The sequence below is a fragment of the Ammospiza caudacuta genome, chromosome 5 (assembly GCF_027887145.1).
Source record: "Ammospiza caudacuta isolate bAmmCau1 chromosome 5, bAmmCau1.pri, whole genome shotgun sequence".
Classification (NCBI taxonomy): domain Eukaryota; kingdom Metazoa; phylum Chordata; class Aves; order Passeriformes; family Passerellidae; genus Ammospiza; species Ammospiza caudacuta.
In genome coordinates, this window is record NC_080597.1 from 30,637,057 (window position 1) to 30,657,921 (window position 20,865).

Here is a 20,865-nt window from a genome sequence, read left to right on the forward strand (position 1 = left end):
GCCCTGGCTCTCACCTTGCCCTTGCTGGGCTCAGGCTACATGGCATCTGGACTGTAACCATCCCCACTGCATCCACCCCTGCCATGGTGCTTCTGCTCTGAGGTTACACAGATCAGACCAGCTCAGTCCTGTCCTCACCTTCCATGTACAGCCCTCAGCCCTGTCTTGGTCTCCTAGGAGTGTATTGTGCAACACAAGAAACCTGTCTGCAGCATGATCTGCCTGATTATGCCTTCCTATAGCCTCACTTTCTGGGCACCATGACAATGAGGGACCTGCCAGCTTCACCCTCTTCCACCTCTCTCCAATGCACCTTTTCCAATTTGGCTTCTGCTTTCTTTGCCTCATTCAACCCCTTGGCAAGGTCAGTGCTGCTTTTTTCATCATAAAACAGGATTGTGTAATCTCTACATTGGTTGGTTTTCTTGCTGTCCATTGCTGTTTCTTTATTCCTCTCTTCTCTGCCAGTGCTTGGAGATTCATGGATTGCTCTTTCTCCATCTTCACAGAAAGTTCTTGGCCCGTTTATTGGTTTTGTAATAGCTCGTGCACATTCAAGCCGTAGAAGTAATTACATACAGAAAATAAAAGAACAGTGATTCAATTTTTAGCTTGTGAAGTCAAGCTAGGAAATGCCAGTCTTGTTTCCCAGGCCACCTCAATTCTACTTCAAGTTTCTTTGAAGTGTAAAGGTTGAGGGAGGGACTCCATGGAGAGAGCTGCATGTACTCATTAATTAAAATTTGAATCGAAATGTCCACACACAAGTGGGATGGAAGAAAGGCTGAAAAGGAAACTGTAAACCTGCCATTTTCTAATACTTCAGAGTAAATAAATTACCCTTCATGTAGCTGGTTTTATGGTGTGGTGGTGGGTTTTTTATATGTGCTATGTTTTAATTTGTTTCTTAAGAGGAAACCCCTCAAAATCTTTTCAGTAAAATAAATTGTTCATTCTCATGCATGCTGAGCTTTCAGCACTGAGTCTGACTGTTCGAGCTGGTGACTAACCTGCACTTGTTTCACAGACATTAATGAAAGCTCAAAGTGGTTTGCCTTTCTTCTGCATCCTGACTAGTGGAGTGCAGGTGACCTTTTCACATTGAGGCACATTTAAACAGGTAGAAGAGAACCTGGATGATTTGTCCACATTTTGTGTGTAGCCTGATTGGACCTCTGCCTTTCTCTTGCTCTGTCAAAGCTGAGGTGTGGTACTTACCATGGCACTGGTGGGGAGTCTCCACTGATTGACTGAGGTGCTGGGTTTAGCTCTTAAACATTTATGCTCAGATGCTGTTCGGACTGGCTACCAGGATTTCTGCAACAAAGTGATAGAAAAGAAATTGTGATTATTCAACAGTTTATAATGCAGCTAAGACAGAATGAAATTTATTGGGCCAAAGTAAAAAAACATGTCCTTAACCTCAGAATTTTTGCCCTGCTGACTTTGAAATCCCTGTTGCAAAACATGGAATTGTTGTTTTTTCTCAGAGAACTGACCTGAAGATTCTTGCAATGGAAAATGTCAGAGAACTTAATTACAGGCTAACTGCTTATCCCCTTAAAACAGTGGTAACTGCACAGCACACACACATTAAATACACAAAATTATCCACCTGGTTCTAGACTGACGGAAATCATTCTGTGTGTGGACTTACATGCCATCATAAAAGATATCCTGCAACCTGCTGAGAGCCTTAGCTTCATCTTATGTCTCCAAGACTGCCTCTGTCATGCCTGTTCTCCTACTTTTAGGCCACAGAAATGGCACAAGATCCTGTTTTGTGTTAACATCTTTATGCCCAAAATGACACACATTGAAAAAGAGGTGTATCTGAGGCTTATCAGGTCTGAGAGAAGGGAAGAATTTTATTTCTTTAAGGCCACGCTCCCAAGAAAACAGTTCTTGGCTTAACTCTTCTTTGCTACCTAGGGCTGGCAAATACATAGCTTCTTCTCTCCTTTCCAAATCACTGCTTTCAAGGTTACCTCTCACTCCCTCCACACTCATGTCTGGTTGTGCTCCTTTTGCACAGAGATGCCTTGCAGCCCAGATGGCCTCAGCTGGGCCCTTGGCAATTCTGCTTGGACTCCAAGCTCAGATGGGCTTAAGATAACTGCTGCTGGGGGGTACCTCTGTGTGTGAGTACCTGTGAATGGCGTGGGAAAGGAGAAGAAAACCTTTGGCAGAATCACTCACAAGAGCACTTGCTGGCTATAACCAGCATGGCATATGCACATGTGTGCCATTGAACCAGCTGTCCTGCTTGGTGGGCTCCATCCTGGTTGGATCTTCTCTGTAAGGTGTAGGTAGAGCTGGCAGGTCTTGTCTAATGCTCCTCCCAAACTTGGCAGAATGCTGTGGTTTTCAAGCAAAGCCCAGCTCTTGGCTGTAGCAATGAGTCAGGTGGGAGCCTGAAACTCATGGGTTCTCTTTCTGGCGTTCTTATCCATCAGAAAGTCTGAAGCTTGAGCTTCTGAGGCAGAAGTCTCCAGCTGGGGAGTACAGCCCACACTAGCTCCTGGGGGGCCCCATCTGGCCTGGCAGTCTGTGCTGTATGAGAGGTTGGTTTGCAGGCAGAAGTACCATGGTAAGTCTCACTGCTGATGGAGATGTAGAGTGCTCACACTGCTGTGGCCTGGGCCAGCAGTTCATTTCAGGACAGAGGTGGATGCTGCTGGGATGCAGACAAGCCAGTCCATATCTAAGTCAGTGGGAGCTGAGACAGGGGGGAAATCACCCTGCAAATTGCTCCCCTATCTCTGCAGGTTTCTCGACTGCTTGCACTGCTCTCACTCCTTTGACTGGTCCTGGCGCAGGGGCACCAGACTGAAGACATGAGGGAGGCAGTGGTCAGGACACAGGTCTGCGCAGTGAGGACTGTGTCCATGGTGCACAGTAGTGACAGGAGGCAGGACCAGAGGTGGGTGGGTGAGATGGGCCGGGCAGGAGGGACCACCATCCATTTCTGTTACATGGGTGAGATGGAGACTGTCTGCTGTCTGCTGCTTTCCCCCAGCCCCACTCCCTGTCCCCTGTGTTTGCTGGGGAGCAACTGAGTGAGTAAAAGAAAGAAGGAGGAGAAACTGAATCAGGGCATGAGGGTATTTACATGCTTTCTGCATAGAGGCAGATAAGGGAGACTGTGGATAAGAAAAGGTGCAAGAATGCAGTGAGCAGCCCCTTTTACCACCCATGGAATACAGGGAAAGCAGCAAGGTTGTCCCTGGTTGCTCCTATCCCACAGCTTTGCTTCCCATCCTGTCTCTTTGCAAAGCCAAGAGAAGAGTCCTGGCAGAGAACCAGGATGCAGAGCAGACCTGTTGTTTCTCCTTGGTTTGGAGATCTGGTGACACCTTGGAGCAGTGTTTCAGCTGGCTGTCCCTTGGGTGGCCCTGGTGCATGCACTAGACTCCCTGCCTTGTGCCAGGGTGAGGGGGGCTGCAGATACGCACCCTGAAGATTTGGAGGTAGTGGGGCTGGCTGTGGCTATGCCAGTGTGACTCCAGACCCAGGATCCAGACAAAGGGTGTTCTGCCCATGAGGACAGCATTTGCAATCAGCCCAGTGCTGTCTGTGGTGGGAGAAGAAAGAAACGGGGACTTGTGGTTTTGTAACTGGTTTCCCTGGAATCTGGCTCCCAACGTGTGCAGTAATTCCTCTGGAGGAGGTTTGATCCTCCCCTTTCCAGCAGTGAGAGGAGAGCTGAGCACCCCGTGTTCTCCCTGCCAGAGGGGTGTGTGTACAGCCGTGCCAGTGCTGCTCTCGGCAGGTGTGCAGCTCTGCACAGGGGCAGTGTGGGGCTGCCAGGCACAGGGCCAAGGGCAGGGGCTCTGGTGCTCTCTGAGGGGTGGGGAGGTGTTTCACCCACTCTGACAACCCCCCACTGAAAGGTAAAGCATCTCTCTCTGATATTCTCAGAGACGCTTTTCAAGCAGTGCCTTCAGTCTTGCTTGCAGAGCATAGAAAAAAGTGAGGTTTAGGTAACTCACCCCCTCTCTTTTTATGTTTTCTCCTCTCCTAACCCTGCTGGGGCCAGCTTCAACATTTAGGTTTTCTCAGCACAGGGGAACAACTTTGGCCTTCTTCTGCATCTGCATTTTTGAACATTCCTTCAGCTTCAGATCCCAAGAGATTCTGGGAGAGATATTCAATCACTGTAGAGAGCAGGTGTCACTGCACATGTGTCAGGGTTTTGTACACCACTGTACTGGACCCATTTAGCAGCCAAAGCTCTAAACTGTCTCCCAGACTGTGGAGTGAATTGGCAAGCATCCCTCCCTCTGTGTAACATGCTTTAGGGGGAGAAAAAAAAATCTGAGTGAAATAAATGAAAGCTCAGCAAAATGAAACTCAAACCCAGAATTCAACAGGGAAAGCCAAGGGGAAAAATCATTAGATAGGGCATTACATGCATGGACACGTACTGGATGCAGACACACACCTGCACAATGCGGATGCAGTCCTAGAGACTGCAAAATGCTTACATAAAGCATTTAGATGCCTATACATGCACATAAAAATACATTTTCTTTAAAGCCTTTGTGACTCCTGAACCGCCTGGGACACAAAATGTGCAATCTTACCAGAACCCCTGCTACATTTTCCCCTGCCTCACAGTCCTGCAAAGGAGAGCAGTAGAGATGCTCAAGGTGAAACCTTCTTTCACCTTAGATGAACAATGATAGGGATAGTATAAGCTCCCCAACTTTAGATTTTATTTACCAGACCAGAATCAGAAAAGACTGATCTTGCTGGAATTTGGGACATTTTTTAAGCTCCCCTGTCCTCACACAGTCATTTCAGAAGGGCATGATGGCTCTAAGTATACAACACTATTAAGTAAGAGTCTGAGTCAGGTGCTGTCACTGCCTGTTAGCTGAAGGTGGGTTATGTTGGATGGTAGTCAGTTTTCAGTATTTGTTAAGATAAAAATTTTGTTCTAATTCTTCTTCCGAAATCCTAACACCTGATTTGCCCCTGCCAGAAGCTCAGAGTTACATTCTCCAGCCTACTCAGATCATAGCCCCCGCTACCATTAACAGCTTCCTCTCTCCTCATGTCTCCTATTTATGCCTGTGCTGATTGCAGTCTGCATTTCCATAAATCATGGTTATGTATACATCAGGTAGCACTAAGGTCCTTGAATAACTATGTCCCCCTGGTGTCCCTGCTGCATCCAGGCCAGCCTTGCCTGCATGAACCACTTTCTGGGATACCAAATTAATGCTACCATCAAGAACACCATCATCTCCCAGAGGGGCTAGTTTTATACCTGTATTGAATTCTTGGTGCCTTCTGGTTTGGATGAATGATTTAGCAAGGCAAACTCTTTGGCATTCTCACAGCTCTGACCTTTGTGTGACACCAGTGGAGCCCCATAGTTCACTGACTTTGCAGAAGTCAGAAGTTCTCAAAGTATACCTCATTAACCTTCTCTGGCTAATCATGGCAGGGGACAGGACCTTAGCAACTGCAAAAGGCACATAAATGCACCAGGAAATAAATGTTTCAGCAAAAATGGCAAGAGTTGTGTAAATGCCAGACCTCAGTGAGATGGAAGACTGTGTTTCTGCAAAGAGCTTTTATTCCCAGAATGAGTTGTAAAGCAGGAGCAACTATCTCACCCTGTCTGTACTTTAAGCTCAGCCTCTCTCCTTCTGGCATATGCTAGGTGCTGTATAAATATAGAGGGGAGAAAATCACACCATCTCCTGTAGCCAACATTTTTAATTGAAAGGCTATTAGGAGCAATTCCTGCTTCTGCAGGTGCAGTCAAGAAAGCATCCTTCCCCAGGTGGTTGTGGAAGGTGAACTTGAGGTTCAGGAAGGAGTGTTGTTTTTGTGTTAATTAATTTTGCATGTGGAGCATTCACAACCATTTCTTGTCTGCTTTGGCTGATGTGGTTAATTAATCACCTTAAAGTGTCTGTAAACAGGGGATTCTTGCCCTTTGTGGCATCTCTTTTCCACCTGCTGTAGACCAGCCTGTGTGAGGATACAAACCTGTAGCATCTCAGGAATGATACTTTTGGTAGTGGGTGTGATGTCAGCACTGTAAATCTGAGAGTCACAGCTTAACCAGCTTGGGTGAAGGCTAAGAGGAATGTTTTATTCTCAGGGCACTAGAGAAGGTGTTGCTGCTGAATGAGGGAAATAGGAGCAAAGGAGTTGGAGGTATCATTTGCATCGGTCTTTGTCTTCATGTGGGTTAGCTGGGGGACAGAGATATGATGATTAAGACTGAGTTTTGACATTTGCAGATGGAAAAATTGAGGGGAAAAGGCTTTTCACAGTGGAATTCCTCCTCTTGCTTCTGCTTATCTGTAGTCACTGGACTGGAAAGGCTCATCTGGTCCCATCCCTCTGCTCTAGGCAGCAAAATCATATAGCCCTGTACAAACCAGTTGTGCTGCTTCTTGACTCCATTTTAGTTGTTTTCACAGCTACTTTTGGACAGCTGTTTCAGAACTTCCCCCTCTGATGGTTAAAATCCATCTTATTTTCAAGGCAAATTTCCTTACAATCAGTTGTTCTTTTACTGGCATTGTTTTTCCTGCTAAAAAATCACTTTCTTTTCTCCCTTGTGTATCTGTCCCCCCTTTATTTATACAGAGCAGTCATATCCCCTCTTGGCTTTCATTTATCTAGGTTAGACAAGCTTTTTAATCTCCTTCTTTAAGACAGGCTCTCTGTTCCCCTAATTGCTCAATCCAAGGTTATTTCTGATAACTAGCTTTCCTGTAAGGTTCCTTGCTGCTTTGTCCAAACTGAGTGTAAAACATCACGACCTATTGCCTGTTGAGTAATTTTGGGGTAAAGAAAGATGCCAGCTATCAGATCCAGAAAAAGAAACATCAAGGTGCTGCTGTGAAAATTTGCATTTGTTCTCCATCTAATCTCTGTGAAGCTAAAGACTTCCGTAATAACTTAGTTCTTGATAAAATTTCTCTTTAGAAACAGTAATGACATCTCCATCTAGACTAAAAGCCAAGCCTGTGGAGCTACAGTAGATCTCTGTAGTTCAGTCCTCATGGAATATCTTGTACCAGCCTTCCGAAACCTATTTCAATCCAAAATTATTCTACTTTATTTATGCATGATTTATTTCTTCACAGTCTACTGCAGCATTAAGGTTACAACAGCATCCCCATGGTCTACCTTTATTATATGTACCCTGAGTTATGCCTACTTCCATTGGCAGTGTCCCAGTTATAACTGCTATTTCTATGGTCCTTCTAGAGTAGTCCTTTTCAGGTCCTGCCCAGTTGTTCTGGTTTTCCCATGTCCTCATTCAGGATCTGGACCAATTCTACTGACAAGAATCTTGTTTCTCCTTGGATATGCCCTGCTTCCCAGAGGGGTTAGGTATGCTTCTCCATCAACTGTATTACCAATAACAGTCCTATTTTCTGCCCCTTGTCCAACATCCTACCTTTACTATTTCTATATTTGATCTTCCGTCTTTCATGTATTTAATTCAGGTGGAAAAGTTATGTAAGATTTTTCCAAATTTTAAAGACAGGAAGCTTGCACATTTATACACATTTATACATTTCACATTTATACCATTCATAGACACATGCTGTATGTGTTCCCTCATCAAGCTCTAGACACATGGACACGTGTATGTGTCTCCTCATTTCTACAGTATCTGTGAGCCTTGTGGTCTTTTCTGTGTTTATCTACCCAGTGCATCCCAGATGTAAAAACATGACATTATCTCAGTTTTACCCAATGTGGAGCCACGAGGATGCAGATTGGGTTACAGAGATGCTTTGTGGAATAGGGAATTTCTGCCTCCTAATTCATGCTCTCTGTTGTTGCTTTAGTGCTTCCTCACTGGAATGAATAAACTCCTTAGCTCCTGGGGAAAAAGAAATTAAAAAAAAACAATAATAAGGGAGGAAACATTGATCTTTTGGGAAAATGCAGAAAGCAGTTCAAGTCCTAAGTGAGTTTAGAATGGTCTTTTTTTTTTTTTTTTTTTTTTATTCTGCAGATGAAACCAAATCCCTTTTGTTCCTTTTGCATTTCTTCTATAGCAGGGTGGGGAGGGAGGGCAGGGAAGAGAGAGAGCAGGAATTGAGATAAGATTGTAAATGAAAAGAGAGTGGTGCAAGGCATGGTGCAAACAGGAGCCTGAATAAAATAATAACTTTCAGGAGACTTCACCTAGCTAGTTTTACTCCAGCCTGTCGAAAAACAAGCATCCAAAGGTTCAGGCCCTCTCCTGAACCTCCACCCCAAATACCAGTGCAATGCTGCTGAGTATCTTGTCTAAGAAACATATCTGAACATTTATGGTTTAATTCAGAACTGTGTTCTTGTGCCTAGCCCTTGAAAACTGAATTTCTAGGAGATTTTAGTTTTCCATCTGTTGACAATAGTTGTAGGTCTTTCCAGATGCTCTTGTATTTTGAAGTCCTAGCTTGCCATATGAGGAGGGACTCAGGAATTTACTTCTGCCTTTGTTGGAGCAGATGATTTTGGAAATTCATGGGAGTAGCTTCTACTTGTCCATACTACCCATCTGGGTAAGGATTTTGTGAATGGTGAGACTGGATGCTAGTCATTTGAACAGGTGGCTGCTTTTGCCAGGGTAGCTTATAAGATACCCACTGAATGAGACTATCAGCTCCTCTCTGTTAAAAATATCTTACTGACCTGATAACACTGAAAAGAGCACATGTAGGAGAATAAGAAAATACACTCTCCTGGTATAAATTGGAGCGAGAAGATTTAGGTTAAACATCAGGAGAAAAACCTCACTTTTTAATGGGAAGGATAGCTAAGCACTGGAATAGATTGCTTGTGGAGACCACGGACTCTCTGTCAGTGTAGGGCCAGGTTAGAGAAACATCTGCCACAAATGGCTGTTACAAGCCTTAGCTTCCCGTGGGAGGAGAGAAAAGCCTCTGTTAAGAATTAGTTTCAAGGAACTAATGCGATGCACCTTTCATTAAAGATGCGCATTAACATACTGCAGAACTCTTTTATTCTGGCTGTATTATACCACGGTTGAGGCAATTTGCCAGCTGGCTGGAATGCTTTCAGAAGGCTCCCACTTGTTTTCCCCTTGCATAGGCAATCTTACCTTTTGTCTGCATGGGATAACTTATATGCTTAGACAAACAAATAGCATGTGTGATTACCTTTCTGTTCTACAATAATTCTCCCTTTCTTTCTTTGCAAATGTATTGGACTTCTACTTCCAATCTTGTTATCCAAAATAAGATCTTATATTTAAGTTAAAAGTTAGCTACTCCCTTCCTTGAACACCTCCAAATTCACCCCCAAGCCAAAGTGACTTTACTTCTTGACATGATCAGATGGAGTGTGGGACAGTTAAGGTGAAATTCTGTTGCTTAGGAGCTGCATCCTAGCATAAAGTAACATTATACAGGGATTGGAGAATATGATTAGAAAGGAGTTTTTATAGATTCCTAGTATTTTACTTTTACTGATTCTGTGACCTTTCAGGGCTCCTAGTGGGAGTTTGGATGACTGGACTGATTGGAGAACACCCAACGGGTCTTGAAACTGCAGGGTGACCAATATGAAGGATGCCTGGGATAGTTTATTTTCCCTCTTTTTGCTGAGGCAAGCACTCATCAGAACCCAAGTAATAACAGTTCATAAGCTGTTAATACAAAGTACCCTGAGACTTCTGAAATGCCTTGCTCTGCTCTGCACAGCTTGCTAGGTTATATTCTTTAAGCTTAGGCCTCTTTACCTGGACAAATCTATGGCATTTAACTCTGCTAACTTTTGTCCTTGCAGTGAATTGGTCCTTTCCTCTTATGGCAGATTATCTAGCCTACAAATTTGAGTATTCTTTATCTTGCATTGTCTCCATCCTCTGCACATGTGGTGTTTCTTATTGCCCACATGTTGCTTATGCCCATCCTTCTTTAACTATGAGCATATATATTTGACCTTTGCATGCATAAGCATGCAAAGAAGTCTGCCCTCTTTTAATTCACTATGATTTTCTGACTTTTCTTATTCATATCTGAACATGTATGGAATTATGTGGCATATCTGATTGTTCAGGTTAGCAATAAAATGTAACATTTGCACATATTTTTGAGACAATCCATCATTGATTTGGAGATCAGAACATTTACTTACTTCCTGTTTTTCTTCCTCTTTGGACAATTTAGAATTATTTTATTGGGATAATAAGAAATGGATGTGTACTACTGTATTTGCAGGTGAGGTGATTTAGTGCACAGAAGGCTGTGGCAATGCTGTCATTATTATCCTAATTTCATAATGTTTCTGTGTAGTACAACACTGTGAGACGTGCCTGGCACACAGCCTTGTGAACTCCCTTTTCTATCCCAGAGAACTTCTGGGTAATTATGGGTTGGGTTTGCCTATCTGATCTAATTTATCACTTAGGGGGTTATATCATGCCTGTTACTGAGATATCTAAGTGCTGCTGAGATTCTGTGAGATGTCTCTTTCATCAGCCACTTATTTCTATGATAAGTTAATGTTGCTGAGCTGAAAACTGGGCTGTTCTGTGCAGCATCTTAATCACTGGTCCCTGCTGAGCCCTGTGTGGCAGTTACTACTTTTGGGGATTTGAGCTCAGTTACTTGAGAGCTAAAGTAGTACTGCAGAAATCTCTGGCTCAGATGATGATGAATTGACCTGCTTGGTGAATGAGTGGGAAGCCCAGGGCTGAGCAGACCCTGGATAAGCATGTGAGTCTGTGCTCTTTATTCCCTTAGAAATTCACTTTCCACATCCAGGCTTAGATATTAGCATGAGTACAGAGCATCTCCATGGGTGGAGGGAACATTATTGGCAAGTTCTCCTTGGCATTCTTTGCCTTTGGGAAGGCAAGACCAACTGCCCACCTTTTTACAACCCTCCCACCTTGTGCTCACTGGGGTGCTGTGTTCACCCTGAACAAGGAGGGTGGATGTGGAAACTGCTGTCTCTGGGTGATTTCTTCTGCCTTTCTTCCCCTCCACAGCCCTCAGAGAGGATTTTTCTTTCATGGCCAGATGAAGTGTTTGTTTGTTTTGAAGGTGACAAGTGTTTTATGTGAATTCTGGATGCTCTCAAATGCCAAACCCCAGCTGGGCTTTGAGTTTCACAGATTATCCACTGACACCTAATGAGCCTTTAATAAATGTTTCTCCCTCCCATTCTGTCATTTCAATAAATAAATGACTGAAATTTAGGGGGTTGTGGGAGGGGTGTTGGTTTGGAGTGGAGTGAAGCTTTTCTGTTTACCCACCAAGCAGGTACACCACTAAGAGCAGTCATGCAAGCTTCCCACGCACCCACACTGCCTCTGCCATCAAGTCAGCATGTCTCAGTCCTGGCCTGGAGGACTTGCTTTGAGGATCATACAGGAAAGCTTCTTCTAAAGCCCAGTTAGCTTCTTCACCCTCTCAGCTTTGGTTGCCAGCCAAGGTGCTAATTACTGTCAACTGTGATGGTGGGAGGGGGAATTGAGAACAAAGGCGAGACTTTGATAGTTGAAAGTACAGTTGGTGTTCAAGTTTTCTTTTTTCCCTGGATGTTTTTTTGGGGTTCTTTTTTGCAAGAAATGGTCTGCCTGGGCAGTGGGTGAGCTTGCATGTACTGTCTCTTTAAGGACTGCAGTGGCTTCTAAACAGCTTTCATTCTTAGCAGTAGGTATGAGATAATTGAGTCCTGCCCCCTTTTTTGACTACTGAAGATATGATCTCTATTCAGTTAGGAAATGGAAAATTAAGTGTTCTAAAATTGCAAGAGATTTATGGAAGTTATGAGAATTAGGGAAAAAATAGCAAGATTTAAAAATCATCATAGATACTCTTTGGTATTAATTTTCATGCATCAGAAACATAAAACAATTCATTGTTTCCAGCTAAGGTATGTAACCAAGTCATTGTGTTCCAGTTGTTTGGCTGAAAAGGTTGAAGGTTATAAGTCTGTTTGACCACAGTCACAGCATTCCCATGGTTATCCACTCACTCTCCCAGGAGGTGAGACCATAACAGACATGAGACAGCTCAGAGATATTTCTTGTTCTGCACTTCCCCCTTGTTTGAATCCACTCGCTCAGAGCCTTCTCCCCAGAAATGTCTCCATCTTACATGAGTCATGAGTTTGGGTACTCCAGGATGGTCCTCTTACCTCTTACTGCAGTGGCTGTGGTTGATGCAAAGGGATGGCACAATTAGAAGTCTATCTTCTGTGGTTTGTGTCTCCTCAGGTGGGGAAATGGAAGGAAAAAAAGTTGCAGATGAAGTATTACGTGTGGCCGCGCTTTGAGCTGTATCCCGACTCTGAGGAACGCGAGGACGATCACCTGAGTATCGTGACCTTGGAAGAGGCACCATTTGTCATTGTGGAGAACGTGGATCCCCTAAGTGGCACCTGCATGAGGAACACGGTCCCTTGCCAAAAACGCATCGTGACTGAGTATGCGCCCCTGTATTCTTCTGCTCATCTGGGGCTCTTTGTTCTCAGCAGAATGTAAAGTGTCTTTTGGGCCAATACCATCATAATCTATAACCCTTTTTTAGAAAATCACCTCCATTTGCCCAGCCTGTCCCGTGTCCACTCATGATGGGCCCCTTTGGGCAAATCATTGCAGTGTGTCCCTTCACCCTCCAGTACAGATAGCACAGTATAAATTGTCCACATTATATAGTGGGAGGGGGAATGCAAACTGACAACAGAGGGGAATTACAATTGTTTCTCCCAGTCTTTTAACCCATTATTATTGTGATGGTTCAGGAACAAAACTGATGAGGAGCCGGATTACATGAAGAAATGTTGCAAGGGGTTCTGCATAGACATCCTCAAGAAAATCTCAAAGTCTGTCAAGTTCACCTATGACCTCTACTTGGTGACTAATGGCAAGCATGGAAAAAAGATCAACGGGACGTGGAATGGAATGATTGGAGAGGTCAGCAGCAAGGGGAGGGCATGGTGGGCTTCAACCCTGGGCTGGGTGATACCGGTCAGGTCTAGCCTCCCATTATTATTGGGTCCCCTTCTGAGGCAGGGACAGAGGTGACTCTAGAAATGACTGGTCTGCATTCTTTCTTGGCACTGAGTGAATTAATTTGCTCTGACGCTCTGACCATGACAACCTTTCTTGTCTGACCATTAATTATTGTTCTCTATGGTCTCACAAATTTGGCCTACACAGTCTTAGAAAGAGGCTGATATCCATTCACCATGGTTGCTGCAACCTAGATTATGCTTAGGTTGTATATAAGGTGAATAAAGAATGAAATAAGGCTTTGCAGTGTTTGAGGGAGGATAAAGCAAGGACAGAAAAATGAGATAAGACGTCTTCTCCGTGGATGATGTGTTTATCCTAAGACCTCTGTGGATCTATTTTTTGTACACAGACCAGCTTTGAGGAGAAGATTAATGTCTATAGGTTTTCTGAAAGAAGAAGATGTCCTGATGAAAGATTAGAAAGGAGAGATGTTACAAACAATAGAGGGAATGGGATTACGGGAGTAAAAGGATTGTGTTGAAAGGCAGGAAGATGAGAAGGGGCTTGCCTGTGGTGCTTGAGGGCTGCCTAGTGTCTGTGTGTGATCTCTTTCTTTTCTTCCTCCAGGTTGTCACCAAACGGGCCTATATGGCTGTGGGATCCCTCACCATTAATGAGGAACGTTCAGAAGTGGTGGACTTCTCTGTGCCCTTCATTGAGACGGGAATCAGTGTCATGGTGTCACGTAGCAATGGAACTGTCTCACCTTCTGCCTTCTTAGGTATTGTCTCAATCTAAAATTAAAACTTCACCCAGTGGTCATAAAAAAAATTAGGTGAAGGTTGCTTGTGATTCTTAGTCTGAAAGCTCTTTTTTGGGAGTACCTGTGGGACACGTATATAAAAATATACTGTAATGTTTTAGAACTGAGTCACAGGCAAGCAAAATCCAGGCAAATGCAAGTGACAATAGGCACTGCCTATGGGTTCCAAGCCAAGACATTTTTCAGCAATTGTATGCCTAATCCTAGAAAAATTTGGCTTACTCAGAGTTGTCACATACACTGCAGCACTTGATTTCCCAGTGATTCAACTAATAGTATGTTCAAGGAGTGTAGGCCAGAAGAAAATTGATTCAAACCTTATAGCTGGGATACCATAACACATGGTGATAGCAATTGGCAGTAAATAGTTGCACATTGAGAGACATTGTTTGTAAAGATGTTGTTAACTAAGCCCTCCCTTGACGCCTAGTAGAAGTTAGAGAACTAATAGACCTTTACAAGAACGGTTGAGCCATCGGTTCTGTGCTGACACTGTGTCTTACAATAAAGGTATTTCTAATGTCCTTCAGCGACGGCAGGTGATCAGAGAATACGGAAATGATACTGCATTTCCCCAAGACATTCCTGCCTTCCTGGTGTCTACTATTTGGCTTTATAAAGTGCTTTATGATGCTGCAAATACGCTATATGAGTTATGTAATTACTGTCTGCTCTCTGCCAGAGTCCTGAGAACATTCACAGACAGAAATACTTTTATATGGGTAATGAAATTCTCACAGACCTTTTTAAATATGAGTTTCATGACTACTAACTCCTCAGGAGTTTTTCCCCTTAGCAAGTCCACCAATATTGCTGGGGTATGTAAAAGCAATGTTAAAATTATCTCTTAAGTTCTAAACTGCAATTGAACTGAAGTTGCAATATTGGCTATACTCTGGAGCAAAGTTCTTTGTTTCTTTGATCTAGTTCAGTCCTATCTTTTTCTGTTCAGACTGGGAGAAGGAGAAAACCTGGCAGAGATCAAATACTTGCAGAATACGAACACTAACATTTCTAGAATGAGCCAGTGTTCCCATTGCTAGAGGGATGGAATACTAAAAACCTACTGTCATTATGGCTGAACCTTAGAAATTTGGAGATGCTCTTTGGCTGGATAACATCTTGAAAGTTGGATGCTTGTCTGAAACTCTGCCAGTTCTGCCTGATTTTTCCCACTCTCTCCAGATGGTGCTGGAGGACTTCCTGGGAACAATCTTTCATCAATGTGTTTTATTTTATCAATGCATGCCACAATGGCTGTGCGTGGTTCCAGATGGAGCCATGTGTCACAAATGTAACAGTACGAGGGAATGCAGTCAATACAGAGACAGAAACTTCAGTTTTTCCAGTTCAAGAAGTTTTTAGAATCAGGTTGAAGACTTTGTTTTAACTTCTGCTTTTCCCCAACCCAGTTTGCCCCACACTGGACTTCCCTGGAGAGCAAAGGAGGTGAGGTGTTATCAGGTCTTTTACCATGGTTTTCTCTTCCTTTCCAGAACCTTTCAGTGCTGACGTATGGGTGATGATGTTTGTGATGCTGCTTATCATCTCTGCGGTGGCTGTCTTCGTCTTTGAGTACTTCAGCCCTGTGGGCTACAATCGGTGCCTTGCTGATGGCAGAGGTAAGGGAGGCTGTTTCTTCCAATGATCCCCTCTGGTTTCCAGTCTCTGTTTGTTTGTTGGGGTGTTCCTTTGCCTTGAATGCGATAGGGATCTAGCCCACTCTGAGCTCTGCATTCAGACTGAAGAGGATGGGGATGGAGGCGGAAAAAAGGCTGTGAAGAGAGCAGATGTGTATAATGGATCATTTGCTTGGCGTGAGAGACGGAGCTGTGTCGCCTTTCATGTCTAAAGCACATACCAGCTCCAACTTGTTTCTCATTGAAGGAAAATGGGCCCTGGTAGCCAGTGCTGGCAGGGTCTACGATGCTGCACTCTGAGACAATCACAGGGCTCAGCACTGTCAATCCATCCTTCAGTGCTGCATCTCCCTGCAGAGCAAGTCACTCTGCTGGCCTCCTGGCACAGTGCTCTGTCCTCCAGAATCCACATCTGTCACCTGGTCAGGTCCTTCCCTGCCTTTCTGGCTTTCTAAGTCCAACTGAGAGAATGGGAAACTGATTTTCTTGGGAGTGGGTAAAAAAATTATTTTCAAGGGCAGCAGGAAATTTTGGACCAAGCAATTGATCCATTTTTTTGGTTCTGATCTTCAGAAGGCAGACAGATGAACTAAAGAAAGGCTGTGTGTCCTTCCTAAGATACAGCTTTTCCCCCTTATTGACATGAAAACAATTAGCAAGTTGAGTCTTCAGTCATCTGCATATCTTCACCCCCTGGTGAATCAGCCCTTCAAATCTTTCTGGATTTATTTGTTCATACAGAATAGTGGGAGAGAGACAGTTACTGGAAAATGCACTCATTTGCTCCCAAGTTTAGTGCTTTGAGTGAATTTATGCCATCAAATTAGAGAGGAGTGAAAATAAAAAGTGTTAATGAGAATGCAGGCAGAACCGCATATATGGGGAAGTGGAGAACTTGTCTCTTAACATAGAGCTGTGGAGGGCCTTTATGGCACCTGATCGTGATTGCACGGATCTGTGGGCACAAGTACTGAGAAACCTGAGTCTCTTAGGAGGTATTAACACAGATGTGGAACTGGAAGCAGGTTTTAGTACAGGCATGCAGTTATGCAGTTGTTAAGTTAGCCAAACTGCAGCTACAAGTATCAATATTTCTGAGTAATTATGAAGAGTATTGCATGATCAGACAGATATTATCCCTGAGAGATGAAATATGAAGATACAGAAATCTGCTGCAGAGACTGCAATGCTGAATTTGGTAATGAGAACCCTGGCGAATGTTACTTTGGCTGCATTTGAACTATGACAGTACGCCTTAAACAGCTGCATTTTCTCTTTACGGACATCAAGACTTTTGGATTGGAATCTCCCATTACAATCTTGGTTTGTGTCTGACAAAACAATTGTGGAAGCACATAAGGTGATCAGTGGAGAGAGGAAGGCTTTTAGAAGGGAACTACTCAAGATTTCCTTCCACCATATAATTCTCACTGATGTTTTTCAGGCCTTTCACCTGTATCTCTTAGGACACATTAGGTAGAGAGTGATATAAAAATACCACCCCAGCATGTAAAAAGACAAAGACTGCCAAACTGTGTTTCTCTTAGGAACTTCACCTCCCTGGAATTTAAAGGCACTTGTTTACCAAGTGATGACTGTGCTCTGAACTTGGTGTGCAGTTCCCTGGGTAGAAAATGAGCCCCTTGCATTCTTCAGTTGTGTTTAGGGTAACACGGTTAGTGTTTCCAGATGATCCATGCTATTTGCTGCTTGGAGGTTTGGAGGGGCATGTCAAAACTTTCTTTCCTTTTGCTATTTTGCTGGAGTCAACCACAGGCAGCAGCACTAGGGCCCAATCAGCCTGCCTGAGGAGATAAAGCGTGGGATGCTGATCAGGTTGGCACCATTGGAGAAAGGACAGATGCTTGAACTGTTCCATTCATCCTAAGAGGATCTTCTCAGTGTCCAAAGAGTGATCACATCAGCATTCTCCCTCTCAGCTCTTCCTGTGCTCAAGTTGAGGAAATTCTGGGTTAGATTCCCACTAATGGAACCAGCACGTGCTGGGGATACAGGATTGCTGGGAAACAGGTGCCATTTCACATGTTTTCAGATCTAGTGCTTCCTTAGCACACATGGCTTCTGGGGAATGACTGAGCTTCCACACTGAAAAGGGAGAAGAGGAAAATAGGAGCTTTTAAAACACTGGATCTGCTCCTGGACTATCTAGGGCAGACCTGCAGATTTTCTTAAGGTGGAAGAAGTAGATGTCACTGTCACGTACCTTAGACACAAAATATGGGGAGAGGGAGCTGTGTTGTTCTCTGGTTCATGGATCTTCAACAGGCTGAGTAATGGAGCATTCATGCAGAAGTACTTGTAGAGCCCTGTTATTTCAGATGGTGCTCTTCCTCATACCTTTACAAGTACAGTAAAGAGAGCCATGTTTTACACAGACGTATACTGGGAGTTTGAGGACATTACTCTTGAACAGATGGAAATGAGGATAGAATGTTTCTGAGCAAATTCTGTTTCTGGGGACAACTCTTCAACCAAAATTAAATGTTTGGTCTTCTAGATACTTCAGTCAAATTAAAAAAATGCCCTTGTATAAGGTTTCAGTGGAAATCCCTGAGATAGAAAAATATGAAAATCTGAGGACATTTTTAAAGAATAATTTTTCAGGTTGTATGTAGCTGAGATATGGTAGCATGAACTTTGGGGAGTGCAGCTGCAGATATTCACCTCACAAGTGGGAATAGATTCTGCTCTTAACTCTGAAATCAAGATGTGTATATGACTGGAAATGCAGACCACTTACTGTCAGATGCTCACTGTGGGATCATGTTTCTCAATCACTCTAGAACCAGGAGGTCCCTCTTTCACCATTGGCAAAGCTATCTGGCTGCTGTGGGGGCTGGTGTTCAACAACTCTGTGCCAGTACAGAATCCCAAGGGTACCACTAGCAAGATCATGGTGTCGGTGTGGGCCTTCTTCGCTGTCATCTTTCTGGCCAGCTACACTGCCAACCTGGCTGCCTTCATGATCCAAGAGGAATACGTGGACCAGGTGTCTGGCTTGAGTGACAAAAAGGTAATGTATCCCCCCAAACCCTCAAAGCAGCCATTTCCCCAGAATAGGCTGCTCTACCATCTCTTTCCTTCCTTTCACAAGGAAAGTGGGCAGGTGTTTCCAGAGTCACATCATCAGAGCTTTAGACCCTAGTTTAAATAGCACAACTGTTCTTCATTGGTATTCAGTTGCACTTTTACATGCCTTAAGCACTTCAGGAATGAATTATAGACTGTACTGAACTGTGCTTGCTTGCATGATCCCAAACCATACCTTGACTGTCAGCAAGAAACACATTAATGGAGCTTTGGAGACGATGTGTAAAATGGCTGTAACCTGTTTTTTCAGGATTAAATCATTTGTTTTGGGTAGGAATGCTGGCCATTAGGCTAGCAAATATGATCTATTAATTTATTCTGAAAACAAGTTCTGTCCATGGGGGTAAATCACTGTGCCTTTGATGATTTACTATTGCTTGCATTTGCAGTTATACTGTTATTTTTTCAAGGTGTTTGGAGGCTTACCACTAGAAATCATTTTGTGTTCAGACTGCATTTCAATGCCTTGTTTATCTGCGCAGCATTTTGTCCATGCAGAGCATTCGCTTCTGCTGGACTCTGAACATTTGAGGATTTGAGATTGCTGATACATGCAGGGTAGCACTGTCTGGCTCGTGAGGGTGTAATGCTTTGTGCAGTCACTGGGGCTGCTCAAGGGGTCATGCCACTGCAGGGCAGCCAAATAGCAACAGGTTGCACACATTGCTACTGGGGATAGCAGCAAGAGGAGGACTGCAAGTGTCAGTTGTGGCTGCTGGGTTGGTTGTAGTTACTGACTCTTGTGTCTGTCGTGACAGTCTAGAAATAATTTGTGACCAGGCCTCCTGTGTATATGGTGTCCTGTTCAGCAGGCTCGAAATCCTGTGATGGATTAACCATAGGAGCTTTTCTTACTCATTTTGTTGTTTGGTTTTTGGTTGGGTTTTTTTTCCTGGAATGAAACGTGGCACAGAATAATACAATCCATGCAGAAGTGCTCCTGTTATTTGTTTTCATTTTGACCTCAATTTGTTTCACATTGTCTCCTCATTTGCTATGTGGTCTGTTGAGGATGGGGTGGAGGGGAGGATGCTTTTCTGTCAGGTGGAGATTGTTGCAGAGACTCCTTAGAAACTGTGAGCTCTAACCTTCAGATTGAAAGATACTGTTCAAAACAAGCCAGCCCTATCAGAGGTAACATTAGTTTGTCATCATTAGGTTTTCAACTATCTGAGCTAAATGGGATAGTTTGTAGCTGAGATCTATTGTTTCAGGCTGTGCCTAGGCTCATGGAGAGAACATGCTTCCATTCTCACATTTTTCAAGATATTCTTCATACCTGCAGAGATATGTGCATGAAATATCATTTGAAAGCAGTGACTGCTGGAACTTCACAGAGCCTTTGAATACAAATTTCTAGGCCTGTTTTAGTTGATTTCACTGTCGGGCCACCTGTGTGTGTTGGATTGAGGCCATTTTCTTCTACTTCTCTGCCAATGTACCTGTATTTACTTTTGCTACGCTAAAGCATATGTGCTTTTTTCCTTGGGGAAGAGAAAGGCTATAGTACATGGAGGATTGTGGTATGCCTCAAACATAGCTGCTAGTGCAAGTGCAATATTTGGGTAAGATTACAACCTACCAGAGCATCTGGAATCAAATGAAAATTGGCTGGTGAAACTGAAGGCCAACAGCTGCCTTTGGGCAATAAAGCAGGTGGGACTAACTCCATCCAAAATAAAGTGAGTGAATGAGCTTGATCTACTGGGCTTATGGATTTTACTCTCTGAATATGCAAAGAGCCCTGTAGGATTTGTGAGCAGTCATCCAGACATTTGTCACAGTGCTTCAAGATCCCCTGGTCTGGGAGGAATTCACTCTTCTGAATCTCCTCTCTACCCTTTTCTGAAGCCTGCACACTGCTTGCAACTCACTGACCCTCTCACTGCACTGCTTGGCTAGGAGGAAGGGCACAGCCACATCCAGGGCACATGGAGGTGCACTGTGTTCTACCTTACTTCTTTTGTCTGCTTAAAGCCAGTTCAGACTTTCAAAAGAGTCAGTCACTGTTCAAAGCCAGGTGGGAAAGGCTGTTTTCCAAGGGGAAAGATTGATGCTTCCAATCTCTTTTATCCCAAATGTATGATCTGGTGTCCGCAGCAGAAGTCAGGCAGATTGGTCTCCTGGCCTTCTCCATCAGCTGGTAAGGACACCTGTGTCCAGCACAAGGACTTAGCAGATGATGTAATCCAAGCCAATCGGCAAAGTGACAGTAACAAAATTACATTGTTCCTACTTGCCTAAACCCAGATCTGCTTGCAAACGTCTCTGTGGTGCGACAGTACCTGGGGAAGGTGTCCCACTGACACTGCAGAGCAGCCAAAATG

The 20,865-nt window shown here is 43.8% G+C and overlaps 1 protein-coding gene across 1 annotated transcript in view; it reads left to right on the forward strand.

The window, feature by feature from the left end:
- Positions 1–20,865, forward strand: part of GRIN2B (glutamate ionotropic receptor NMDA type subunit 2B) — a 204,932-nt gene that overhangs the window by 161,313 nt on the left and 22,754 nt on the right. Inside the window, exons 5-9 of the mRNA XM_058805276.1 lie at positions 12,224–12,432; positions 12,751–12,922; positions 13,592–13,745; positions 15,284–15,409; positions 18,232–18,461. Coding sequence (XP_058661259.1) covers positions 12,224–12,432; positions 12,751–12,922; positions 13,592–13,745; positions 15,284–15,409; positions 18,232–18,461 — 891 coding nt within the window. The remainder of the gene's footprint in view (positions 1–12,223; positions 12,433–12,750; positions 12,923–13,591; positions 13,746–15,283; positions 15,410–18,231; positions 18,462–20,865) is intronic.